This window comes from Anomaloglossus baeobatrachus, chromosome 2 (genome assembly GCF_048569485.1).
Source record: "Anomaloglossus baeobatrachus isolate aAnoBae1 chromosome 2, aAnoBae1.hap1, whole genome shotgun sequence".
Classification (NCBI taxonomy): domain Eukaryota; kingdom Metazoa; phylum Chordata; class Amphibia; order Anura; family Aromobatidae; genus Anomaloglossus; species Anomaloglossus baeobatrachus.
Window position 1 is genome coordinate 654,295,275 of NC_134354.1, and position 23,266 is coordinate 654,318,540.

Consider the following 23,266-nt stretch of genomic DNA (forward strand, 5'->3'; position numbering starts at 1 on the left):
TCCACGGCTCCAGCTCCCGTGGCGACTTCTTCGGACGCTTCCAGACTTCGTTTGGCTTTACCACCCCGGTACGCCGGAGATCCCAAGACCTGCAGGGGGTTTATAAACCAATGCTCCCTCCATTTCACGCAGCTGCCGCATTTGTTTGCCTCCGACCAAGCCAAGGTCGCCTTCATCATGTCCCATCTAGAGGGTGAGGCACTGGCGTGGATGAACCCCTTGTGGGAGAAGGGGGATCCTGTGACCACGAACATCCAGGAGTTCCTGCAGGCATTCCGTGGCACCTTTGACGAGCCCGGACGCGCTTCTGCGTCTGCTTCCTCTCTTCTCCGGTTACGTCAGGGGACTCTGACGGTGGGTCAATACGCAATCCGTTTCCGCACCTTGGCTTCGGAACTCGGGTGGAACAACGAGGCCCTAACCGCTGCTTTCTGGGAAGGACTCTCGGGTCGAATCAAAGATGAGCTGGCGGGTCGTGACGTACCGACCACCCTGGATGCCCTGATTACCCTAGCGACTCGAGTGGACATTCGCTTTCAGGAACGATCCAAAGAGGTGTCCCGTGAGAGACGTCCGGTACGGCATTTCTCTCCTCCGCAGAAGCCCGCCGTACTTCCGTCAACAGCATCTGGTGCCTCCGTCCACGAGCCCATGCAGATCGACCGTGTGCGGCAATCTGAACAACGTCGAGCAGAGCGGCTCGCCAAGGGCCTCTGCTTCTACTGCGGAGAGGGCACACACCTGCTACGCTCCTGTCCAGAGAGGCCGGGAAACTCCAAAGCCTAGGGTTGGTAGGAGAGGCCACCCTAGGTGCTGGGACTCTCTCAGACCCGGTTACGTGGACTGTGCAAGTGACAATGGGAGAGACGCGGTTCACGGCTGAGGCGTACCTCGATTCCGGGGCAGCAGGCAATTTCATCCAGCAGGCCACGGTGGACAAGTACCAGGTGCCTGTTACTCCACTCGACAAGCCTCTAGTGATTGCCTCTGTGGATGGGAGACCCCTTTCTGACACCATCTCCTGGATTACCAGGCCGGTCGAACTGCGTATCGGTGCCCTGCACACCGAGAACATCGCTCTCTACGTCCTCCCACACATGTCCCATCAAATCCTGCTGGGACTTCCCTGGTTACGGACACACGAACCCTCAGTCAGCTGGGGCACTGGTGAAATCACCCGATGGGGCTCTTCGTGCCATGAGAAGTGTCTGAAGACCATACAACCCATCCGACGACCTCCGGTTCCAGAGAACCTACCGGGACTGCCCTCGGCCTATTGGTCCTTCGCAGACGTCTTTGATAAAAAAGAATCTGAGGTACTTCCGCCACATCGTCCTTACGATTGTGCCATCGACCTGCTCCCAGGAACAACACCACCTCGAGGACGGATATATCTATTGTCTCCAGCCGAAACAAGGGCCATGTCTACTTACATCACAGAGAGCCTGGCAAGGGGATTCATTCGGAGATCCTCCTCTCCTGCTGGAGCAGGCTTCTTCTTCGTCAAGAAGAAAGAGGGCGACTTACGCCCATGTATAGACTACCGGGGATTGAATCAAATCACCGTAAAAAACAAGTACCCTCTGCCGCTCATCCCCGAATTGTTTGACCGGCTTAGAGGAGCTCGTGTGTTCACCAAGCTGGATCTTCGGGGTGCCTACAATCTGGTCCGCATCCGCTCTGGGGACGAATGGAAGACCGCGTTCAATACTCGCGATGGGCACTATGAATACTGCGTGATGCCCTTCGGCCTGTGTAACGCACCAGCCGTCTTTCAAGAACTGGTGAACGACGTTTTCCGGGACCTTCTCTACGTCTGTGTGGTAGTGTATCTGGATGATATCCTTGTCTTCTCTCCGGACCTCCAGACCCACAGAGAGAACGTACAGCTGGTTCTACAACGACTGAGAGAGAATCGTCTGTACGCCAAGTACGAGAAGTGTGTCTTTGAGCAGTCTTCTCTCCCCTTCCTGGGTTACATCATCTCCGATACCGGACTGCAGATGGATCCAAAGAAGGTCTCCTCCATTCTCAACTGGCCTCCTCCTTCTGGACTGAAGGCAATCCAACGCTTCCTGGGATTCGCCAACTACTACCGCCAGTTCATGCCTCACTTCTCTGCTCTGACTGCTCCTCTCTCCGCCTTGACCAAGAAGGAGGCTAATCCAAAGGACTGGTCACCTGCGGCCGACGCCGCGTTTGGCTCTCTGAAGCGGGCATTTGCCTCCTCTCCTGTACTCCACCGTCCGGAGTTAAACCGACAGTTCACCTTGGAGGTGGATGCCTCCTCCTCGGGAGCCGGAGCAGTGCTCATGCAGAAGTCCTCCTCCGGGAAGATGGTGACTTGCGGTTTCTTCTCCAAGAGCTTCTCAGCGCCTGAACGCAACTACACCATCGGTGACCGAGAGCTATTGGCAGTCAAACTAGCTCTGGAGGAATGGCGCTACCTTCTGGAAGGAGCAGTGTACCCCGTTATCATTTACACGGACCACAAGAACCTGGAATACCTGCGGTCCGCTCAGCGACTGAACCCACGGCAAGCCAGGTGGTCCTTATTCTTTGCCAGGTTCGATTTCCAGCTCCATTTCCGACCCGCGGACAAGAATGTACGCGCTGATGCCTTGTCCAGGTCATTCATGCCCATGGAGCAGGAGGAGGAGACATCCCAACCCATCATCTGTCCTAGTAAAATCATTCCGGTGGCCCCTGTCACCCTGGCCCAGATACCGCCCGGGAAGACCTATGTCTCTGAGACCGACAGGCAAAAAGTGTTACACTGGGGCCATGCCTCGAAAACAGCCGGTCATGCTGGTCAGAAGAGAACATGGAGTACGATTGTACGTCACTACTGGTGGCCATCCCTTCGCACGGACGTCGCTGCTTTTGTCTCTGCCTGCTCCTCTTGTGCTAGGAACAAGACGCCCAAACACCTGCCATATGGCCGTCTTCTGCCTCTGCCTATACCCTCAGTTCCGTGGCAACACATAGCGATGGACTTCATTACGGACTTGCCATTGTCCTCCGGACACACTGTCATATGGGTCGTGGTGGATCGGTTCTCCAAAATGGCTCATTTCGTCCCTATGGCTGGACTGCCCTCTGCTCAGGAACTCGCGGACGCCTATATACATCACATCTTCCGCTTGCATGGCTTTCCGTCACACATCGTGTCCGACAGAGGAACTCAGTTCACCTCCCGCTTCTGGAGGGCTCTCTGCAAACATCTGGGAGTGACTCTGGACTTTTCTTCTGCTTACCATCCTCAGTCTAATGGCCAAGTGGAAAGGGTCAATCAAATCTTGACCTCCTTCTTACGTCACTATGTCAACGCCCATCACAACGACTGGTCCACGCTTCTTCCTTGGGCTGAATTCTCCCATAACCACCACATCAGTGAGTCCTCCTCCAGCTCTCCCTTCCATGTCGTTTACGGACTTCAGCCCTCCGTCCCATTGAGTCAGGTCTCCTGGTGTTCTTGTGAGATACTCACCTCTCTCTCTTCTAGAGCCGATCCTGCCTCGCCATCCGGTCCTGCCGAATCCCGAAACCCGAACGCTGTCCATCTGCCATCCTGACAGTCCATGCCATCTCTGATCCCTGCGGTGACCCGTCATCTCGCTCCAAAGGTTCCGGACTCCGCCTGACATCATCTCGGCTTCCGAACCTGAGCTCCGTCACCCGGACTACCGTCAGTGACTCCGTGGTCCCAGGGACTTCTCCATTTGTGCACGGACTGTTCTGCTACTTGTAGTGCTCCAGCTACCGGACCCCTTACCATCATCAAGGAGTTCGGCCCAGTGGATCCACCTCCTGGGTCTGCCCGTCCACCTGGTCCTAACACCTGTCTGGCCAGTGACAGACAATAGTCTAGTTACAGTGTATAAATGACGGACAATGTATAATATTGAGGCTAGAAATGCAATATACAATAAAGACTACCCATTGGTTACTACAACAGATTATTATTAGGTGGGGACAGGGAGATGGAGGTGGGATGGGTAAGCCATACAGAAGTTCAAAGCAGCCAAATCAAATTACAGTTAGCTCTTTTCACAGTTTCATTCGACTGATCCGGTCCATGCAATCACTGAATGTCATTATGAACAAATTACCCAATCCCAGTCATTCCATCAAGGGAGAGTGTGTGTCGCCTTTCCTTATAGTCACAATATGTCATTAAACAATTCAACTTATAACTTCATAAATCTGTCAACATTAGCGGTTCACTAAACATGGCTCTGTTATTTTTAAATGCACTACACAGTTAACTTTAGTAGTTAGCCATTTTCTCTCTCAGTACCATACATCAAGGCGGGAAATAAGGCCCGGTTCACTTGGATGCTACTCCGGAATAAAGGTTAGCTTTTCAGTCTCTTGTCTGGAACTCAATGTCCAATTTTCAGTGTTTGACTGCGTAGTCTGATCCTCTTCTGGTGCCGATATTTGCTGTTCGGTCTTTGGAATGCTCTGGTGACGGTATTCGGTCATCGGATTCCTCATGCAACGGTATTCAGTCTTCAGGTTCCTCTGGCAAAGATATGTGGTCTTCAGATTCCTGTGGCAACATTATGCAGTCTTCTTATTCCCCTGGGTTCAGCAAAATTCCAGATAATTCCACCACATAGTACACAGGTCTGACCTGCCGTGCACATGCCTGCTACCTTGGTAATCTTGTTGCCAACTCTACCTTCTCGTTGCCGGCCAAGCAATTTATATTTTGTAAGTGTGCCACAGTTGTCACCTGACTCGTTCTCCCTTTTTAACTCTTCCCTCAAGGAAACATACTCCATAAGAATCGATTCCTGGCTGCACTGATTCCCCGTCAACTGGTAATACTAGTGTGCAGATGCTCTGGGGCAATGGAAAGAGGTGTCTTCTTCTGGCCACCCTCCTACAAATGGATATATATGTGCATGAAGTATGCATTTTTTGTATTGGTCATTTGGGTCCAGGGGAAGACGGTTAGCACCACTGCATTATATGTGTCTATTTTAAACGGTCTGTTTTTCAAGGATATAAAAAAACAAAGATTTGTGAATGAAGCCTAAGACAGAGACTTGGGGACTGCATGATAAGGCTTCTAAAAAATTGCCAAATTCAATTGGGTTTGAGGCTGTAACTTTTAACCTGCATTTGTCCATCATGGTGAGAAAATAATAAAATGTATAATATTTCTAGTTAAGTTTGGTGTGCTTGAAGTATGCCTCTATCTCCCTTCTTCACGTGCCGTCCCGGCAACCTGTTTGGTTAGCCCTTTAAAGGTAGCACATGTACATTTTATCTTGGACCATATTTAGCATTCTTTGAATATGCTTTGGTACCATTTGCTCTCAGAATTGCAAGATGCATATTTCTTGTTAAGTATTAAAAAAAATATATACTGCTTCATGTGGCGCAATGTTCTTAAGTGGTATAGATTGTTGGTGTGTAAAAAATGTATAAGTAATTAAGAGCAGATTTTTATCTAAAGGATTGATCAATCAAGCCAACTATTCATATACCCAACTGTTGAGATTCTTGGTCCAGATGTATGCATCACAGTCAACAGATGAGCCTGCTCCATAGATAGCAGGTGTCAACTGTGTTGTACAGCTGTATCCAAATACAGCAATTGGTGCGAAATCTGATTTATATAAGTGTAACCCATTAGATGACCAAGATATTTAAGTGGCTAGACAGAAACCCCACCACAGCCCCCCACTTAACATGACTACATGTTGCAACTGGACACTTACTGGGTCCTGTGTGGCTACTCTCATTAGATGTACAATACACTAAGTTATAGTAAAAATCCCATGGCAGGGATGGGTTATGTTTCAATACTAAGAACACTTGTGATGCCTGTTAAAACAGAAATAATTACATATTTTCATGTGAAATGCAAACAGTTATCTGTCTATTCATATAACCTACCTTTATCTTGGACAATATCATGTACCCACTCTGCTGCAGCGCTGACACTTTGACTATCGGTGACATCTAAAAGTATTGTCTGCAGTCTGGTTGATGTCTCCTTCTTTAGCTCCTCTGCCCCCTTATTCGTCAGACAAGCTGCCAAAACCTTCATCCCACGCTTGTCCAACTGTTTTGCCAGCAGATTTCCAAATCCAGAATCACATCCAGTGATGAAAACGTATTTGTCTGTGAGATTCTCCAGGATCAGACTATATCTGTATCGTCTGTATAGGAAGATCAGACTCAGGAGTGCAAACAAAAGGAGCCACATGGTGGCGAGGTCCTATGGCAAAACAAAGCGGAATTAAACATTTCAACTTTAGTATAAAACAATGTATGAATGAACTATGCAAATATACAAATGTACCTTTTTTTTCTTTGAGACAGCACTTAAAGGGGGACTACGAAAAACAAATATGACTGATTGAATAAATTATGCAAATAAGAAAGCCGCGGAGACACCATCACGTGTTTCTCAACGCTGGCAGGAAACTAGCCAGGTCTTTCACCGGGAAGGAACAACCACGGGAAGGGCAGTCTCCAGTCAAGGAGACCACCTATACCAAACATGGTATCCATCCACAGACAGCCGTTTCAGGGTATTTGCCCCTCATCAGTGTGGAGTAGGAATCTGGCTAGTGGGGGCAATGCCTAGTAAAAGACTACTTAAACAAGCATTGTTGACCTTAGGGAGATCAACATATCCACTGCGGAGACACCATCACGTGTTTCTCAACGCAGTGATTCTAGAGCATTGCCCCCTGGGAAGTATGCAAATAAGAAAGCCGCGGAGACACCATCACGTGTTTCTCAACGCTGGCAGGAAACTAGCCAGGTCTTTCACCGGGAAGGAACAACCACGGGAAGGGCAGTCTCCAGTCAAGGAGACCACCTATACCAAACATGGTATCCATCCACAGACAGCCGTTTCGGGGTATTTGCCCCTCATCAGTGTGGAGTAGGAATCTGGCTAGTGTGGGCAATGCCTAGTAAAAGACTACTTAAGCAAGCATTGTTGACCTTAGGGAGATCAACATATCCACTGCGGAGACACCATCACGTGTTTCTCAACGCAGTGATTCTAGAGCATTGCCCCCTGGGAAGTATGCAAATAAGAAAGCCGCGGAGACACCATCACGTGTTTCTCAATGCTGGCAGGAAATTAGCCAGGTCTTTCACCGGGAAGGAACAACCACGGGAAGGGCAGTCTCCAGTCAAGGAGACCACCTATACCAAACATGGTATCCATCCACAGACAGCCGTTTCGGGGTATTTGCCCCTCATCAGTGTGGAGTAGGAATCTGGCTAATTAAATAATTAAATTAAATAAATAGCCAGATTCCTACTCCACACTGATGAGGGGCAAATACCCTGAAACGGTTGTCTGTGGATGGATACCATGTTTGGTATAGGTGGTCTCCTTGACTGGAGACTGCCCTTCCCGTGATTGTTCCTTCCCGGTGAAAGACCTGGCTAGTTTCCTGCCAGCGTTGAGAAACACGTGATGGTGTCTCCGCGGCTTTCTTATTTGCATACTTCCCAGGGGGCAATGCTCTAGAATCACTGCGTTGAGAAACACGTGATGGTGTCTCCACAGTGGATATGTTGATCTCCCTAAGGTCAACAATGCTTGCTTAAGTAGTCTTTTACTAGGCATTGCCCCCACTAGCCAGATTCCTACTCCACACTGATGAGGGGCAAATACCCCGAAACGGCTGTCTGTGGATGGATACCATGTTTGGTATAGGTGGTCTCCTTGACTGGAGACTGCCCTTCCCGTGGTTGTTCCTTCCCGGTGAAAGACCTGGCTAGTTTCCTGCCAGCGTTGAGAAACACGTGATGGTGTCTCCGCGGCTTTCTTATTTGCATACTTCCCAGGGGGCAATGCTCTAGAATCACTGCGTTGAGAAACACGTGATGGTGTCTCCGCAGTGGATATGTTGATCTCCCTAAGGTCAACAATGCTTGTTAAAGTAGTCTTTTACTAGGCATTGCCCCCACTAGCCAGATTCCTACTCCACACTGATGAGGGGCAAATACCCCGAAACGGCTGTCTGTGGATGGATACCATGTTTGGTATAGGTGGTCTCCTTGACTGGAGACTGCCCTTCCCGTGGTTGTTCCTTCCCGGTGAAAGACCTGGCTAGTTTCCTGCCAGCGTTGAGAAACACGTGATGGTGTCTCCGCGGCTTTCTTACTTGCATACTTCCCAGGGGGCAATGCTCTAGAATCACTGCGTTGAGAAACACGTGATGGTGTCTCCGCAGTGGATATGTTGATCTCCCTAAGGTCAACAATGCTTGCTTAAGTGATTGAATAAATTAAGTATGAACAAGTGCAAGATACTATGACGGCAGAACAAGCAGTACCCAGATTATGAACTAGATAAGTTCTGTAGCTTTGTTCATAACCTGAATATGTATGTAAGTTGTAACAGAGCCGGGAAAGAAACTAATACTCACCACACTGCTGACCATGGCGGAGATCCCGCTATTTGCTGTCCACTAACCAGTCCTCTTCTTTCCCCCATCACGCGACCCATCTCCAACCTTTTCAGTATAGACCAGGACTTACAGCCGCATTAAAAACATGGAGATCACTGCACGTCATGTGGTAACAATGTCAAGATCACATCCTTATGAAATGCAGTGACCTCCAGGGCCTGGATGTGACCAGACGTCTTGGAGATGTGGCACACAATGGTGGAAAGAAAAGTGTGCCACATCTCCAGCTCTTTCATGTTATGCCAGGACTTTTGGACATGTCCAGGCCGGAGCTTACTGCACATCATAAAATTGAGATGACAACATATCCATAGATTATTTTATGTAAAAGATATATCCGTGGAAAACACAAATAGAACTCTACGTGAGCAACTGACATCTAAATGAGAGCTTACACTGATTGGAGGGGTGCTTAAAACAACTACTGAGGCTTTCAATTGTATGCTGCAAAAAAGAAAACTTGACTAGCACCTCTTAACAAAATTAAACAAATGTGAAGATGTACAAGCTGTTAGTATAAGGCTATGTGCGCACGGTGCGTAATGTCACTGCAGAAATTTCTGCAGCGATCTGAACAGCACACGTGCGCTTCAAATCGCTGCAGAAAAGTCCGTAGTGAAAAAAAAAAAACCCCGATTCCATGCGCTCTGACTGCAGCTCCTCCCATAGACAGAGCAGGGGCTGAAGGCAAAGCGCAGGAAGGAAGTGACATGTCACTTATTAGAATGCGCGCTTCGGGCAGCAGCCGAAGCGCTGCGCTCTAAAACGCCACGTGCGCACGGCCCCTGCACAATCTCCATAGATTATACAGGGGACGCAGGATGCATGCAGTTATGCTGCGCTACAGATCGCAGCGTAACTGCATGAATTACGCACACGTGCGCACATAGCCTAAGGCTGTATTCCCACATCCATATTTTCCAGTACGATTACAGACTGTAATGGGCAATCTGGCCACACTGTCCGAACTTGACAGAATCATAGTCATAAAAACGCTAAACGCCAAAGCACAATTGCCATGTTGTGAACACCACACGAACAAGGTGCATCTGTGCTGTGGCTAAAAATTTGGGTTACTGTGAAAATTGGTGTGGTTTTCAATTGACCGCAATTCTGTCATGCTACAAGCATGGCAAGTGCGTTCAGACCAACTGATGTCTGACACCCAATGAAAAACACACAACCACAACACCACAAACAAGGGGGGGATACCAGAAAGACAATTACAATGGTGGGCGCTGACGCTAGTAAGACGGTAGATGGAACACCTCCTATCCTGACCTGTAGCTGTCCCTACTCTCCTAGTCAGTCCCTATACAGTCTCTGCAACTGTCGCCAAGCAGCACCTTGCGACCCTGGCAAACCCTATTCATGCACTGACTAGTGAAAGGCCAGTGAGGTTCAGAGGTTCCCAACTCCAGTCCTCAAGGCACACAAAAAAGTACAGGTTTTCAGGATTGCCTTAGTATTGCACAGGGGTTGGAATCATCACCAGTGCAGGTGATTAAATTACCACCTGTGCAAAACTAAGGAGATCCTGAAAACCTGCACTGTTGGTGTGCCTTGAGGACTGGAGTTGGGAACCTCTGCGGATCCACCGCTGTACTAATAAGACAAGGGAGTAGGAGAGACAAACAGGGTTAAACCACCAAAATGGAGAAAATATATCAGGACAAATCCACAGAAGCTCCTTTCACCAAGGCGGCCGCAATACAAATTGTTTTGTATAATAAACAAAGATTTCTGGGAAACCTAGCTACTTAAACCAAAGGGTCTTGGCTACAGTGTAGCTGCAGCTGAGCTGCACTACTGGAAAGCTGCTAGCAGCAATAATGACATTAACTGTTTCAGAACCAAAAGAAATGAAACAACATTTAAATGTAGAGACCTAAATGGAGATGAGAGGCTCCAGTCCTAAAACTGTCACTAGTCTCTAAAAACAGGGAGACAATCGTGACAAGCTCCCTTTTTAATTGTTTTGTGGTTATGAAGCAAAAGGTACATAATCATGCTGGAGTTAACAATGAAAGTACTTTTAGACTATGTTCCATTTTGTCCATCTATGTGACCATCCGAGTTTGTTATCCATGTGCTATCCGTGTGCCATCCGTGTGTACATGTGTGCCGTTCATGTGATATCCGTTTGAAAAAATTCATGGCACTGAAATTAATGTTTTTATGTATTAAAGATGTGCAAAGATGGATAAATGACAGATAGCGAATAGATAGATCGTACAGATTTTAACCAAATAAATAATTAAAAGAAGTAAACAATGTAGGTCCCCACATTCATGATCAACAGCAAAGGTAAAGCAGACAGCTGGGAGCTGATATTATCAGGTTGGGGAGGTTCATGGCTATTGGTCCCTTTCCAGCCTAAAAATGCCAGCCCACAGCCACCCCTGAAGTGGCGCATCACAGTAGATGAGCCAATTCTGGCACTTCACTTATCCGATGGCCTTGGTGTGGTGTCAATTAGGGTAATGATAGTTGGAAATTATATCAGCTGTGTAGTGACAGCTCCTGATAAATTTGCAGTAGTAATTGGAAAATTTAGAAACTGTTGCAATGCTTTAAGGTTATGAGGTTAAAACTCAATCAATTATGGCCTGTATTTTCGCAGGATCCATCTTAAACCCTTCAGATGATTCAACAAACCCTAGGAACCAATATTTCTTGCACAGAAATACATTTCTCCAGTCTATCAAACAACAAATTTTCTCTAAGACTTTCTAAAACTAAACCAACATGTTCATGTAGCGCCCCTGAACCCATCAGGTTGCTACAAGGTTCTGCATTCCCACCAGGATGCAGGGCCTACCCCCTTAGGGACCCAGAACCCTAGTGCCGGTAACACCAAGAACCCAGGTAATCCCAGTTTTCCCCAAAATTCCCCCATACAATGGTACCCAGCTAGGGTGGGACCAATGGATGGCCGCCTAGAGGTGGAGCCACTCCAGTCCACTAGTTGACCAGGTGGAAGGGGCAGACTGTGGAGAGTAGTCAGGAAGACAGTAGTCAGTCTAAAGTTGACACTGAAGTGTGAAGGTGTGACTGAGCAACATCCTGACTCGGGTTGATGGTGACCTGGTACCGAGGAGAAGTGGTTGCTGGTGGAGTACGGTGGAGTACTCCTGGAACTACGCACCGACGGGGTACAGGACCCTAGGACAGGAAAGAGCTTCAAGCTGACCTGTTAACACCTGCACAGTAAAGGAGACCATCATGGACCTTGCTGACCCTAAATAATCTGAAGACTCAGTAGTAAAGGGAGAACCGTGGACAAGACCAGAGACTCCAACCCCACAGGGTTCATGCTACCGTCCGGCGGACAAAAGTGGACAAACCACAGAACGGGGACCCCCAGTGTTCCATACCATGGGGACCCACATAACAGAGACAGGTGCAGGGGAGGAAGGTATCAGAGAACCAGACTGGCACTGGGACGAAGGGGACCTAGAGGCGAAACCAGCCGGCCTCGGGCAACCAGTTAACATCTCAAGTGAGTAAACCAGTTGCACTGAATACCTGTCTGGACTTCCTTCTTCCAACGCCCACTGCACCATACACCCGCTGGGGCAAAACCCTACTTGCGGAGGAACTACCATACTAGCTTCTGATACCACCAGCCCCAGTAGAGACATTCTGCAATGGCGGCTTCCTACACTTAGCCGCAACACCGCAAGTGGCGTCACGTATAAACTTTATTCAACAGTCCCCTGTAAATATCCCCATTATAAAAAGGGCCCAGGGCACGGAAGTGGGTAGCGGCCACCACCGTGACATTCCCAAGAGAGACACTGCCCGGAACAGAGTACCCAATATCCCTGGGCGCGACAACCCTAGTGTAAATCTAGATCAGGCAAAAAAAAAAATAGAATACCATCAAGATATAGTACAATAAACCTTTCAATGCAATTAGAAAATATAATAATAATCTTTATTTCTATAGCGCCAACATATTCCAGAGCGCTTTACAATGCAGGAGGATCATATACAAATAAGTAACAGTTATAGAAAATACAATATTTAGAGAGAAAAAAGACAACCCTGCTTGTGAGAGCTTACAATCTACAATGAGATGGGGGGGGGGGGTCAGGGTACAAGTGCTTATTTACAATGACAATCCAGCCATCTCAAGGAAATGGGGGATACATAATGGCTTCCTGGACTAATTGGCCAGAACCTTGAGGTGCATTTGGGTGCCATGGATTTTGACGTGGGGTTACGTTGTGAGGAGTTGTAGAGGGACTATGTGAATTGGATTTGATTAGGGAGTGTGATAGGCCGCCCTAAAAAGATGCGTTTTTAGGGTGCGTCTGAAGCTGAGTAAGTTGTGATTCGTCCTAACTTCTTGGGGTAGAGTGTTCCAGAGGATTGGTGCAGCTCGGAAGAAGTCTTGGATCCGGGAGTGGGAGGTTCGAATTAGTGTGGATGTTAGTCAAAATTCTTTTGCAGAGCGAAGAGAACGGGTGGGGTGATAGACAGAGAGGAGGATGGAGATGTAGGAGGTTGTCGAACTGCGGAGAGCTTTGAGGGTGAGAACAAGCAGTTTGAATTGGATCCTGTGATATATGGGCAGCCAGTGCAATGACTGGCACAGAGCAGAGGCATCTGAGTAGCGGTTAACCAGGTAGGTGACCCTGGCTGCTGGATTAAGAATGGACTGTAGAGGAGAGAGTCTAGATAGGGGGAGGCCAATTAATAGGGAGTTACAGTAGTCAAGACGAGAGTGGATCAGGGCCACGGTGAGGGTTTTTGTCGTTTCCATTGTGAGAAAGGGTCGGATTCTAGAGATGTTCTTGAGGTGCAAGCGGCAGGAGCGGGCAAGAGATTGTATGTGGGAGGTGAAGGAGAGATCAATGTCAAGTATAACGCCCAGACAGCGGGCTTGCTGCCTAGGACTTATCGTTGTGACACACACAGAGAGGGAGATGTCAGGTTTAGGAAGGTTGGAAGACGGAGGGAAAAGAAGAAGTTCAGTTTTGGAAAGGTTAAGTTTCAGATAGAGAGCAGACATGACTAGAGATGAGCGAACCGGCCGTGGTTCGGCTCGAGTTCGGTTCGCCGAACGGAGATCTCGTTCGAGTTCGGTTCGTCGAACGTTCGACGAACCAAACTCGAACCTATAGGATATAATGGGAGGCAATCACAAACACATAAAAATGCATTATAAATGTACACATACAGTTAATAAACATTGCCATAACACTTACCGGTCCCTGCGATCCCTCCTGCACTCTGTCTCCTGCCGCTATTCCATCCGATGATCGCTGAATCCTCCCGGTGACCAGCACTGCCAGCAGTGATGCAGGACCTATCGTGACATAAAAATAGCCATGTGACCAGTCACGTGGCTATTATCTCATTGGCTACAGACTGGTCACATGACTATGACGCGTCATGTAGGACCTGCGAGTGCATCTCTCCGGTACACGGTGCACATTTGTGTATCGCCGTGTACCGGCGACATGCTCTAGCACACGGTCGACTCCCCGTTCCGTTAGGGACCGACTGACACAGCCGGTCATTAACGGAGATCACCGTTGCCATAGCAACGCAGTTAGCGGTGACGTCACAGCTAACCGCGGCTCCGGGAGCACCGTTGCTATGGTAACGCGTCTGTCAGCGTTACCGCTGTTACCGCTAGCAGCACTGATCTCTCACGGAGTGAAGGCTGCACGCTGCTTCCCGTGCAGCCTTCACGGAGTGAAGGCTCCACGGGAAGCAGCGTCTTCCCCCATGCAGCAGTGATGTAGCAGAGCTGCATTTGTTGAACGAGAAAGACAGAAGACCATGGATCGTGGAGGGCTGACAGGGGGTAATAAAGATGGAGTCTCTAATGTGTCTGTGTATTTATTTCTATTAAAGTATTTTTTCTCTGTGTGGTGTCTTTTTTTTAACCCTTTATTGGAGATTCTTAATGGCCGGGTCAAACGTGCCTGACATTAAGAATCTCTGGCTTAATACTGGCTAGTAAAACAAAGCCAGTATTAACTCATGATTACCCAACAAGCCACCCGGCTCCAGGGCTGTTGGAAGAGTTGGATACAGCGCCAGATGATGGCGCTTCTATGAGAGCGCCATTTTGTGGGACGGCTGCGGACTGAAATTCGCAGCAGAGGCGTCCAGAAACCTCGGGCTAACCTGTGCTGCGGATTCCAATCCCCAGCTGCCTAGTTGTACCTGGCTGGACACAAAAATGGGGCAAAGCCCACGTCATTTGTTTTTTAATTATTTCATGAAATAAGTGAAATAATTAAAAAAAACGGGCTTCCCTATATTTTTGGTTCCCAGCCGGGTACAAATAGGCAACTGGGGGTTGGAGGCAGCCCGTGGCTGCCTGCTGTACCTGGCTAGCATACAAAAATATGGCGAAGCCCACGTCATTTTTTTGGTGGGCAAAAAACTTCTGCATACAGTCCTGGATGGAGTATGCTGAGCCTTGAAGTTCTGCAGCTGCTGTCTGCTCTTCTCCATACAGACAGACAGCAGCTGCAGAACTACAAGGCTCAGCATACTCCATCCAGGACTGTATGCAGAAGTTTTTTGCCCCCTGAAAAAATTATGTGGGCTTCGCCATATTTTTGTATGCTAGCCAGGTACAGCAGGCAGGTACGGCTGCCCCCAACCCCCAGTTGCCTATTTGTACCCGGCTGGGAACCAAAAATAAAGGGAAGCCCTTTTTTTATTAATTCATGAATTTCATGAAATAATTAGAAAACAAATGACGTAGGCTTCGCTCCATTTTTGTGTCCAGCCAGGTACAACTAGGCAGCTGGGGATTGGAATCCTCAGCACAGGTTGCCCTGAGCTTTCTGGGCCCCACTGCTGCGAATTGCAGTCTGCAGCCGCCTCAGAAAATGGCATTTTCATAGAAGCGCCATCTTCTGGCGCTGTATCCAACTCTTCCAGCACCTGCCTGCTATACCTGGCTAGCATACAAAAATATGGCGAAGCTGACGTCCTTTTTTTGTAGTTTTTTGGCAAAAAAAATAAAAAATGCTTCCCTGGATTTTCCATTGCCAGTGAAGGTAACACCAAGCAGTGGGGGTTAGCAGCCAGTAGCTGCTTGGATTACCCTTAGCTAGCAATATAAAAAATGCAGCGGGAGCCCATATATATTTTTTTTAATTATTTATTTAAATAACTAAAAACAAAATGGGCTTCCCTGTATTTTGATTGCTGGACATCACAGTGCTGTAAAAATAAATCTTTAAAAAAAATGACGTAGCGCTCCGCGGTATTTTTGATTCTCAGCACAGATAAAGCAGACAGCTATGGGTTGCCACCCACTTCTGCCTGCCGTTACCTTGGTTGGCAATCAAAATACAGGGAAGCCCATTAATTTTTTCTATTTAAAAAATAGTTAAAAAAAAAATGACGTTGGGTCCCCCCATTTTTGATAGCCAGCTAGGGTAAAGCAGACGGCTGTAGCCTGAAAACCACAGCTGGCAGCTTTACCGTGGTTGGGGATCCAATGTGGAGGTCCCCTCAGGCTCTTTTTTTATAATTATTTTATAAATATTAATAATTACACAATAAAAGTAGGGTCCCCCCCAAATTGGATCACCAGCCAAGGTAAAGCGGACAGCTGTGGTCTGGTATTCTCAGGGTGGGAAGGTCCATAGTTATTGGGCCTTCACAGCCTAAAAATAGCAGGCCGCAGGCACCCCAGACGTGGCGCATGCACTAGATGCGCCAATCCTGGCGCTTCACCCCAGCTCATCCCGTGCCCTGGTGCAGTGGCAAACGGGGTAATAAATCGGGTTGATACTAGCTGTAAAGTCACCTGAGATCAAGCCCAGCATTTTGTGATGTCATGGCGTCTATTAGATACCCAACATCATAAACTGTCAGTACTAACAAAAAAAAAAATCGACAAAAGAAATTTATTTGAAAAAACAGTCCCCAAAACATTTCCTCTTTCACTAATTTATTGTAAGAAAAAAAATAAAGGGGTCCCACGACGACTCTGGACCATCTAGAATATGGGGGGAGACACTCAGGGAACGTATCCCCCATTTTCTAGGAGTGCGGACCCTTCATGTGAGGAGTGTGGGTGCAATGAATCTGCACTCACTCTCCCCGGGTCCACAGCAGCAGAGTCCATGTCGTAACGGTTGCTACCAAAGCTGCAATGCCCTGCTCATGAGGTAAGGGCATGCCTAATCAGGAGAACTATTCTACATTTCCAAATATTAGTATTTGCTGATATTATTGCTATTCCACCTACTATATATTGGGGATAGGATCTTGGAGATGGAATACCCCTTTAAGTCCAGTTATCCAGCTGAATGAATACTTAACAACAGAGCTCGCTATTTAGATGTGTTTTCTTGTGGCGTATAACAGACTCTCATGTTTGGTAGTCGTTCAGCAGGGAAACTATAAAAGCAAATCCCTCCATTTGGAAATGTAGTATATAGCTCTCCTGGTCAATTATGTTCCTTACCTCATGAGCAGGGCATTGCAGTAATAATAATAATTTATTCATTTATATAGCCGTTATTAATTCCATAGCGCTGTATGTCTTTGGAGTGTGGGAGGAAACCGGAGTACCCGGAGGAAACCCACGCAAACACGGGGAGAACATACAAACTCCTTGCAGATGGTGTCCTTGGTGAGAATTGAACCCAGGACCTCAGCGCTGCAAGACTGCCGTGCTAACCACTGAGCCACCGTGCCGCCCATTTAGCTTACATATGCATAACCACCACTCACTGTGTCTGAACACAGGAAGCTGAGCTGACAGCCGCTCTGTGCATGCGGCAGCGTCTATTGTGAAGGAGAGGGCCGTGGGGGGATCAACGCTGCACAGGTACCGTGGGGCACCGGGGAACACCGGTGGGGTTATAGGGGGTGACCTGGCAGGGCCTGGGGAGGAGTTTTCTGTCGCATGTGTCATGGCACATGCGACAGAAATCAGAGGAGTAGGGTGAATGCGGCCGGAGCGCTGCTGTGCACGCGGCCATCTTGGATTTCTGGGAGGGCATCAGGGGGGGCACTTTGGCGACACCGCGGGACCGGAGGGGACCGGGGAGGAGATTTATCATGTTTGTTCATGCCAGATGGGAGATAAATAATTTTTTACCGGCGCTGTCATTTACTGTAACGTGATCATCGGTGTACGGTGTATACTTGTGATCACGTGAGCGGGGACCGGAAAAACCGTCCTGAATCATGATCTCCAGGGTCTCAGCTAGCCCTGAAACCCCGGAGATTTTCTGACGCCGGGGGGCGTTATTCACTTATTTCTGCCTGCTGTTTATAAACGGCAGATCAGAATAAGGCTACATTAACACGACCGATCCATTTTTGCGGTCTGCAAAAAACAGTCCGTTTTGTGTACTGCAAAAAAACTGAAGGAGGGTAAATGCATACATTTACCCAGGATCCATAGCTTCATCCTACATGAGGCGGTCACATGTTCACTCCAGTGCCATTTTCTACTGCTTTTCACAGCGTAGAGCGCTTTGGTGATTTTCTTGTGCTTGTGCACTTCATATCAGTCTTTTCTGTCATTATAATGGCAGAAAGACACATAATGTCCCACTCTCCTGCATTTTGTAATTTTGCACCCTTTGGTGCCTTTCATGTGGCACTAAGGGGTGCTTAGCTTTGTATTTAGCCAAAAAAATGAAAAAAAAAAATGACGTAGGGTTCCCCCTATTTTTGTAGCCAGCTAGGGTAAAGCAGACGGCTGCAGCCTGCAGACCACAGCTGGCAACCTCACCTCGGCTGGTAATCCAAAACTGAGGGCACCCCACGCTGTTATTTTAAATTAAATAAATAATTAAAAAAAAAAAAACACGTAGGGGTCCCCCCAAAATTGGATCACCAGCCAAGGTAAAGCAGACAGCTGTGGTCTGATATTCTCAGACTAGGGAGGTCCATGGTTATTGGACTCTCCCCAGCCTAAAAATAGCAGGCCGCAGCTGCCCCAGAAGTGGTGCATCCATTAGATGTGCCAATCCTGGTGCTTCGCCCCAGCTCATCCCGCGCCCTGGTGCGGTGGCAAACGGGGTAATATATGGGGTTAATACCAGATGTGTAATGTCACCTGGCATCAAGCCCTGGGGTTGGTGAGGTCAGGCGTCTATCAGATACCCGACATCACCAACCCAGTCAGTAATAAAAAAAATAGACGACAAACACATTTTTATTTGAAAAAATACTCCCCAATACATTCCCTCTTTAACCAATTTATTAGAAAGAAAAACAAATCCAGGTCTGGTGTAATCCAAGGGGTTGCCATGACGATCCACACTGTCCCAGTCAATAAAGAGCAGGATGTTCCCCATTGGCTGGGAGAGCAGTGCAGTGACCTGAGCTAATATCAATGGGTCAGCCCAGGTCACTGCAGGGCATGACAAGTGCTGCTGTCAGCGAGGTACATTACCTGCGCTGATCTCCTGCACTGCCGACAGCACCTGTCACTGAGTTCAATGACCGCCGCCTTCACAGCCAAGTATCGCGAGAGGCCCGTGACGTCACCGCTAGTCAGTCTCGGGTCGGAAGCGAGAGAAGGTGATGTGACAAGCGGCGGCCATGGAGGACAGTGACAGCGCTGAGGTCAGGACTTCATCACCGCAGGTAAGCCGAGCGGGACCATGTGTGCAGAGTGACAGGAGGACGTCAGTGTCGTGGACTGCATGGCTGGGGACGTGTGTGTGTGTGTATGTATGTATGTGTACATGCCACGTGCAGGAGGGGGCGGAGTGAGCTGAGTGGGGAAGTGTGGGCTTCCTGCATGTAACTAGGATAAACATCGGGTTACTAACCAAAGCGCTTTGCTTGGATACCCGATGTTTATCTTGGTTACCAGCTTCTGGCTGGCTGCCAGCGATGGCTCCTGCACACTGTAGCTGTAAAAAGCCCTGCTTTTTGCTGCTAGAACCGTTCTCGAACGTATCTAGAACTATCGAGCTTTAGCAAAAAGCTCGAGTTCTAGCTCTATCTAGAACACCCCCAAAAATCACTCGAACCGCGAACTGGAGAACCTCGAACCGCGAACTGCGCTCAACTCTAGACATGACATTGCAAACTGCAGTCAGGCAATCACTTGTGTTCTGTAGTACAGTGGTGGTGAGCTCAGGGGATGAGGTGTATAGCTGTGTGTCATGAGCATAAAGATGGTACTGAAAGCCAAATCTGCTGATGGTCATTCCAATTGGGGCAGTGTAGATGGAGAAAAGAAGAGGGCCAAGGACTGAACCTTGAGGGACCCCAACAGTGAGAGGAAGAGGAGAAGATATGGAGTCAGCAAATGATACACTGAATGAACGGCCAGAAAGATAGGAAGAGAGCCAGGAAAGCACAGTGTTCTTTAGGCCAACAGAATGGAGCATAGAGAGAAGGAGATGGTGGTCAACAGTGTCGAAGGCGGCAGAGAGGTCAAGAAGGATGAGCAGAGAGTGGTCACCGTTACGTTTTGCTGTCAACGGGTCATTGGTCACTTTGACAAGATCAGTTTTTGTTGAGTGTAAAGCGCGGAAGCGAGACTGTGAAGGATCTAGAAGAGAGTGAGTGGAAAGGTAGCAGGTGAGGCAAGAGTAGACCAGGCGCTCCAAGAGTTTGGAGATGAAGGGGAGATTGGAGACTGGTCTGTAGTTGCTTGTGCAGGATGGATCAAGGGAAGATTTTTTTAATAATGGAGTAATGATAGAGTTTTTGAGGGAGGAGGGGAAGATACCAGAAGAGAGAGAGAGATTGAAGATTTTAGTTAGTTGAGTGGTGACAACCGGAGAGAGGGACTGGAGTAGGTGTGAGGGAAAGGGATTAGTAGGGCAAGTGGTAGGACGAGAAGAAGAGAGGAACCTGGAGACTTCCTCCTCTGTGACTGGGTCAAATGTGGAAAGTTAGCTGGATGGGATATGGGGAGGGATGGGATTCACAACGCTTGGTGGCTGGGAGCTGATCTTTCAGTGGATGTTTTCTGTTTTCTCTGTAAAATACGAGGCCAGGTCATCAGCATGAATGTCTATGATGGGGGTCTGTACTTTGGGACCGAGGAGGGAGTGAAAGATGTCAAAGAGCTTTTTTGGATTGTTGGATAGTGAGGAAATAAAGGTGGTGAAGTAGGTCTGTTTGGCGAGATGAAGGGAAGAGTTGTAGGTCCTTAAGATGAACTTGTAGTGGATGACGTTTTCTGGTGTGCGGGTTTTCCTCCATAGGCGTTCTGCACTCCTAGAGCATTGCTGGAGAAATTGAGTTTGGGCTGTGAGCCAAGGCTGTTTTACTCTGTGTTTGGCGATTCTGAGGGTGAGGGGTGCTGCTTGGTCTAGGGTACTTCTGAGGGTGCTTCACAACCAGATCAAGACAGGAAAGTGAGGAGATAGAGGACAGTGATGAGTGTAAAGAGTCTGTAAGGGTCTGAGAGTCAATGGCCTGTTGGTATCTGAATGTGTGATAGGTGGGAGTGTGCTGGGGTGGACAAGGGATTGTGAGCTTGAAGGAGAGAATGTTGTGGTCAAAGAGGGGAAGAGGTGAGTTGTCAAAGTGAGAGATTGAGCAGAGGCGGATAAAGACCAGGTCAAGGGTGTTATCATCTTCATGTATCTCAGAGGATGAGAGCTGTGAGAGGCCAAGGGAGGTGGTGAGAGATAGAAGCTGGGATGCAGATGGGGAGGAGGGGCTGTTCATGGGTATGTTAAAGTCCCCTAGGATGAGGGTTGGTAATTCTGAGGACATGAAGTGCAGCAGCCAGGCTGAAAAGTGGTCAAGGAACTGGGTGGGTGAGTCTGGTGGACGGTATATGACAGCTACTCTGAGGGAGAGGGGATGGAAGAGCCTGATGGTGTGGAACTCAAAGGATGGGAATGAGAGTGATGGAGCTGGGGGGATGACCTGGAAAGTACATTGTGGGGAAAGGAGTAAGCCGACTCCACCACCATGTCTGTTTTCAGGTCTTGGTGAATGGGAAAAGTGTAAACCACCGTGAGAAATTTCTGCAGGGGAAGTAGTGTCAGAATCCTGAATCCAGGTTTCTGTGAGGGCTAGCAGGTTAAGAGAGCTATTAAGAAAGTAGTTGTGGATGGAAGGAAGCTTGTTACATACAGACCGTTGATTCCAGAGAGCACAATTAAAAGAGGAAAGGGAGGGTGTACAACTAATGTTAATAAGATTATCAGGGTTTCTATGGGAGGTGATGGAGGGGGTAAAGTTAGCATGGGGTGGACCGGAATTAGGAGAAATATCACCTGGAAGAAGTCGGAGAAAGATCAGATGGTTTTTGGACTTGTGGCATGGCTTTTTCTGCAAGACCCTGGAGCATGATGGATTCAGATAGGTGAAAAGAGCCTGGGAGCCGTACATAGGAGAGGGGTGGAGAGATGGGCTGATGTGGATGAGTGGTAATGGAGGGGGGATGAGGCAGTGAAAGTGGACAGTAAAAGCACATAGGATGGTGAGGATAGAAATAATGTACATGGTTGGAACAGAAGGTGTCAAAGAGTAGTTTATCTGCCTCCTGCCCTGACTAACTGCCATTGAAATAACTGCCCAGCACTTAGCAACAATGGCACTTTGCATAAGATGGCACACATGCAGGCACCCCACATGCGTGTGTACCGCCCTGAGAGGGGCCCGGCCGCTTCTCCGCTGCTCGGGCCGAGCTGCTCGGGATCCGGGCTCGGGTTGTCGGTGGCACGAGAGCCTCCAGACCGGGGGCCACGTCGCTCTGTTAAGGGGAGAGGCAGTGGGGTGGTGGTGGTGGTGGTGGGACAAGGCGTGCAGCCGGGGAGGGCCGCGCTGTCGTCCAACGGGTCGAGACGCCACCCACAGGTCGTGGTGACGGGATGCACCCCCGCTGCAGCTGGAGTGAAGGCGGGCTCATCCGGGATCGGTGTTGCGGCTGCAGCCTAGATGTTAGCCCCTCCGTGGGTAGGGGCGGCGTGTCCCGGGGCCCGATGGGGGGGGAAAGGGGGGCCGCTGGAGATACTGGAGCGCTGGTGTTGTTGTCGGGGTGCTGGATGCCGTGCTGCGGTGCAGTGTCGTGCCCGGATGGCACTGGTGTACTCACAATTAATTCACACTCAGAGTCACTGGTAAACCAAAGTTCGGGTATGGTCGGGCCCCGCAGCCGGCTGCTCGTGTCCCCTGTGAGGTTGATGGTGGCCCCTCTCCCGTGCACCTCTGGTTGTGGTTTGTTCGGCTCCCCTGCCTGAGCAGTAGTAGCCCGCAACCCGGCGTTGAGCTGCTGGAGGAGCCCTCAGCTGCCCGCAGATGCTGGCCCGTCAGGTGTTTGGCCCTTGGCGGTGGCGCTCACCCGGTCTCGGTGGGCTTTTACCTTCTTTCGGGACTTTGGGTGTGGATGAACCCGTGAACCCATCCAGCCAGCAATCAGTCAATTTGCCTAAACTCAGTGGCTTCTAAGCTAGGACGGGGTCTGAGTACCCGGTTTCTGGTGCTCCGGTACACGGTTGACTCCCCGGTTCAGGGCCAGCGGGATCCAACCCTGGCCCCGTCCCTACGGTTCTGCCGGTTGCTGTACCGGTACTCCTGCAGGCGGCCACCACCGTCTACCTGCCTAACGTTTCCAAGGGGCCCAGGCTCCTACCCGGGTCCCTGACAGCTCTGCTCCTCTACACCTCTTGTCAGCTCTCTCTATAGAACTCGACTCCTCTCACTGTCACACTCTACAACTTAACTGTGTGTATTTCCTGCCTCAGGGCAGTAGTCTCCTCGGTGGGCGTGCCTTTCCGCCTGACTCCGCCCACCTGGTGTGCTCTACTGGCCCGGAGGGAGGCATCAGGTCTCCCTTTCGGGTGACTGGTGTGTGACCTCACAGGGGGTGGGGGTGTGTG

General features: G+C 49.0%; 1 protein-coding gene across 2 annotated transcripts in view; it reads right to left on the reverse strand.

Annotated features, from left to right (window-relative positions):
* The window catches only part of LOC142290490 (retinol dehydrogenase 16-like), a 118,432-nt gene that overhangs the window by 43,697 nt on the left and 51,469 nt on the right, over nucleotides 1–23,266 (reverse strand). For both annotated transcript variants that reach the window (XM_075334451.1, XM_075334450.1), the window contains one exon: nucleotides 5,914–6,238. In XM_075334451.1, coding sequence (XP_075190566.1) covers nucleotides 5,914–6,226 — 313 coding nt within the window. In that variant the 5' untranslated portion in view covers nucleotides 6,227–6,238. The remainder of the gene's footprint in view (nucleotides 1–5,913; nucleotides 6,239–23,266) is intronic.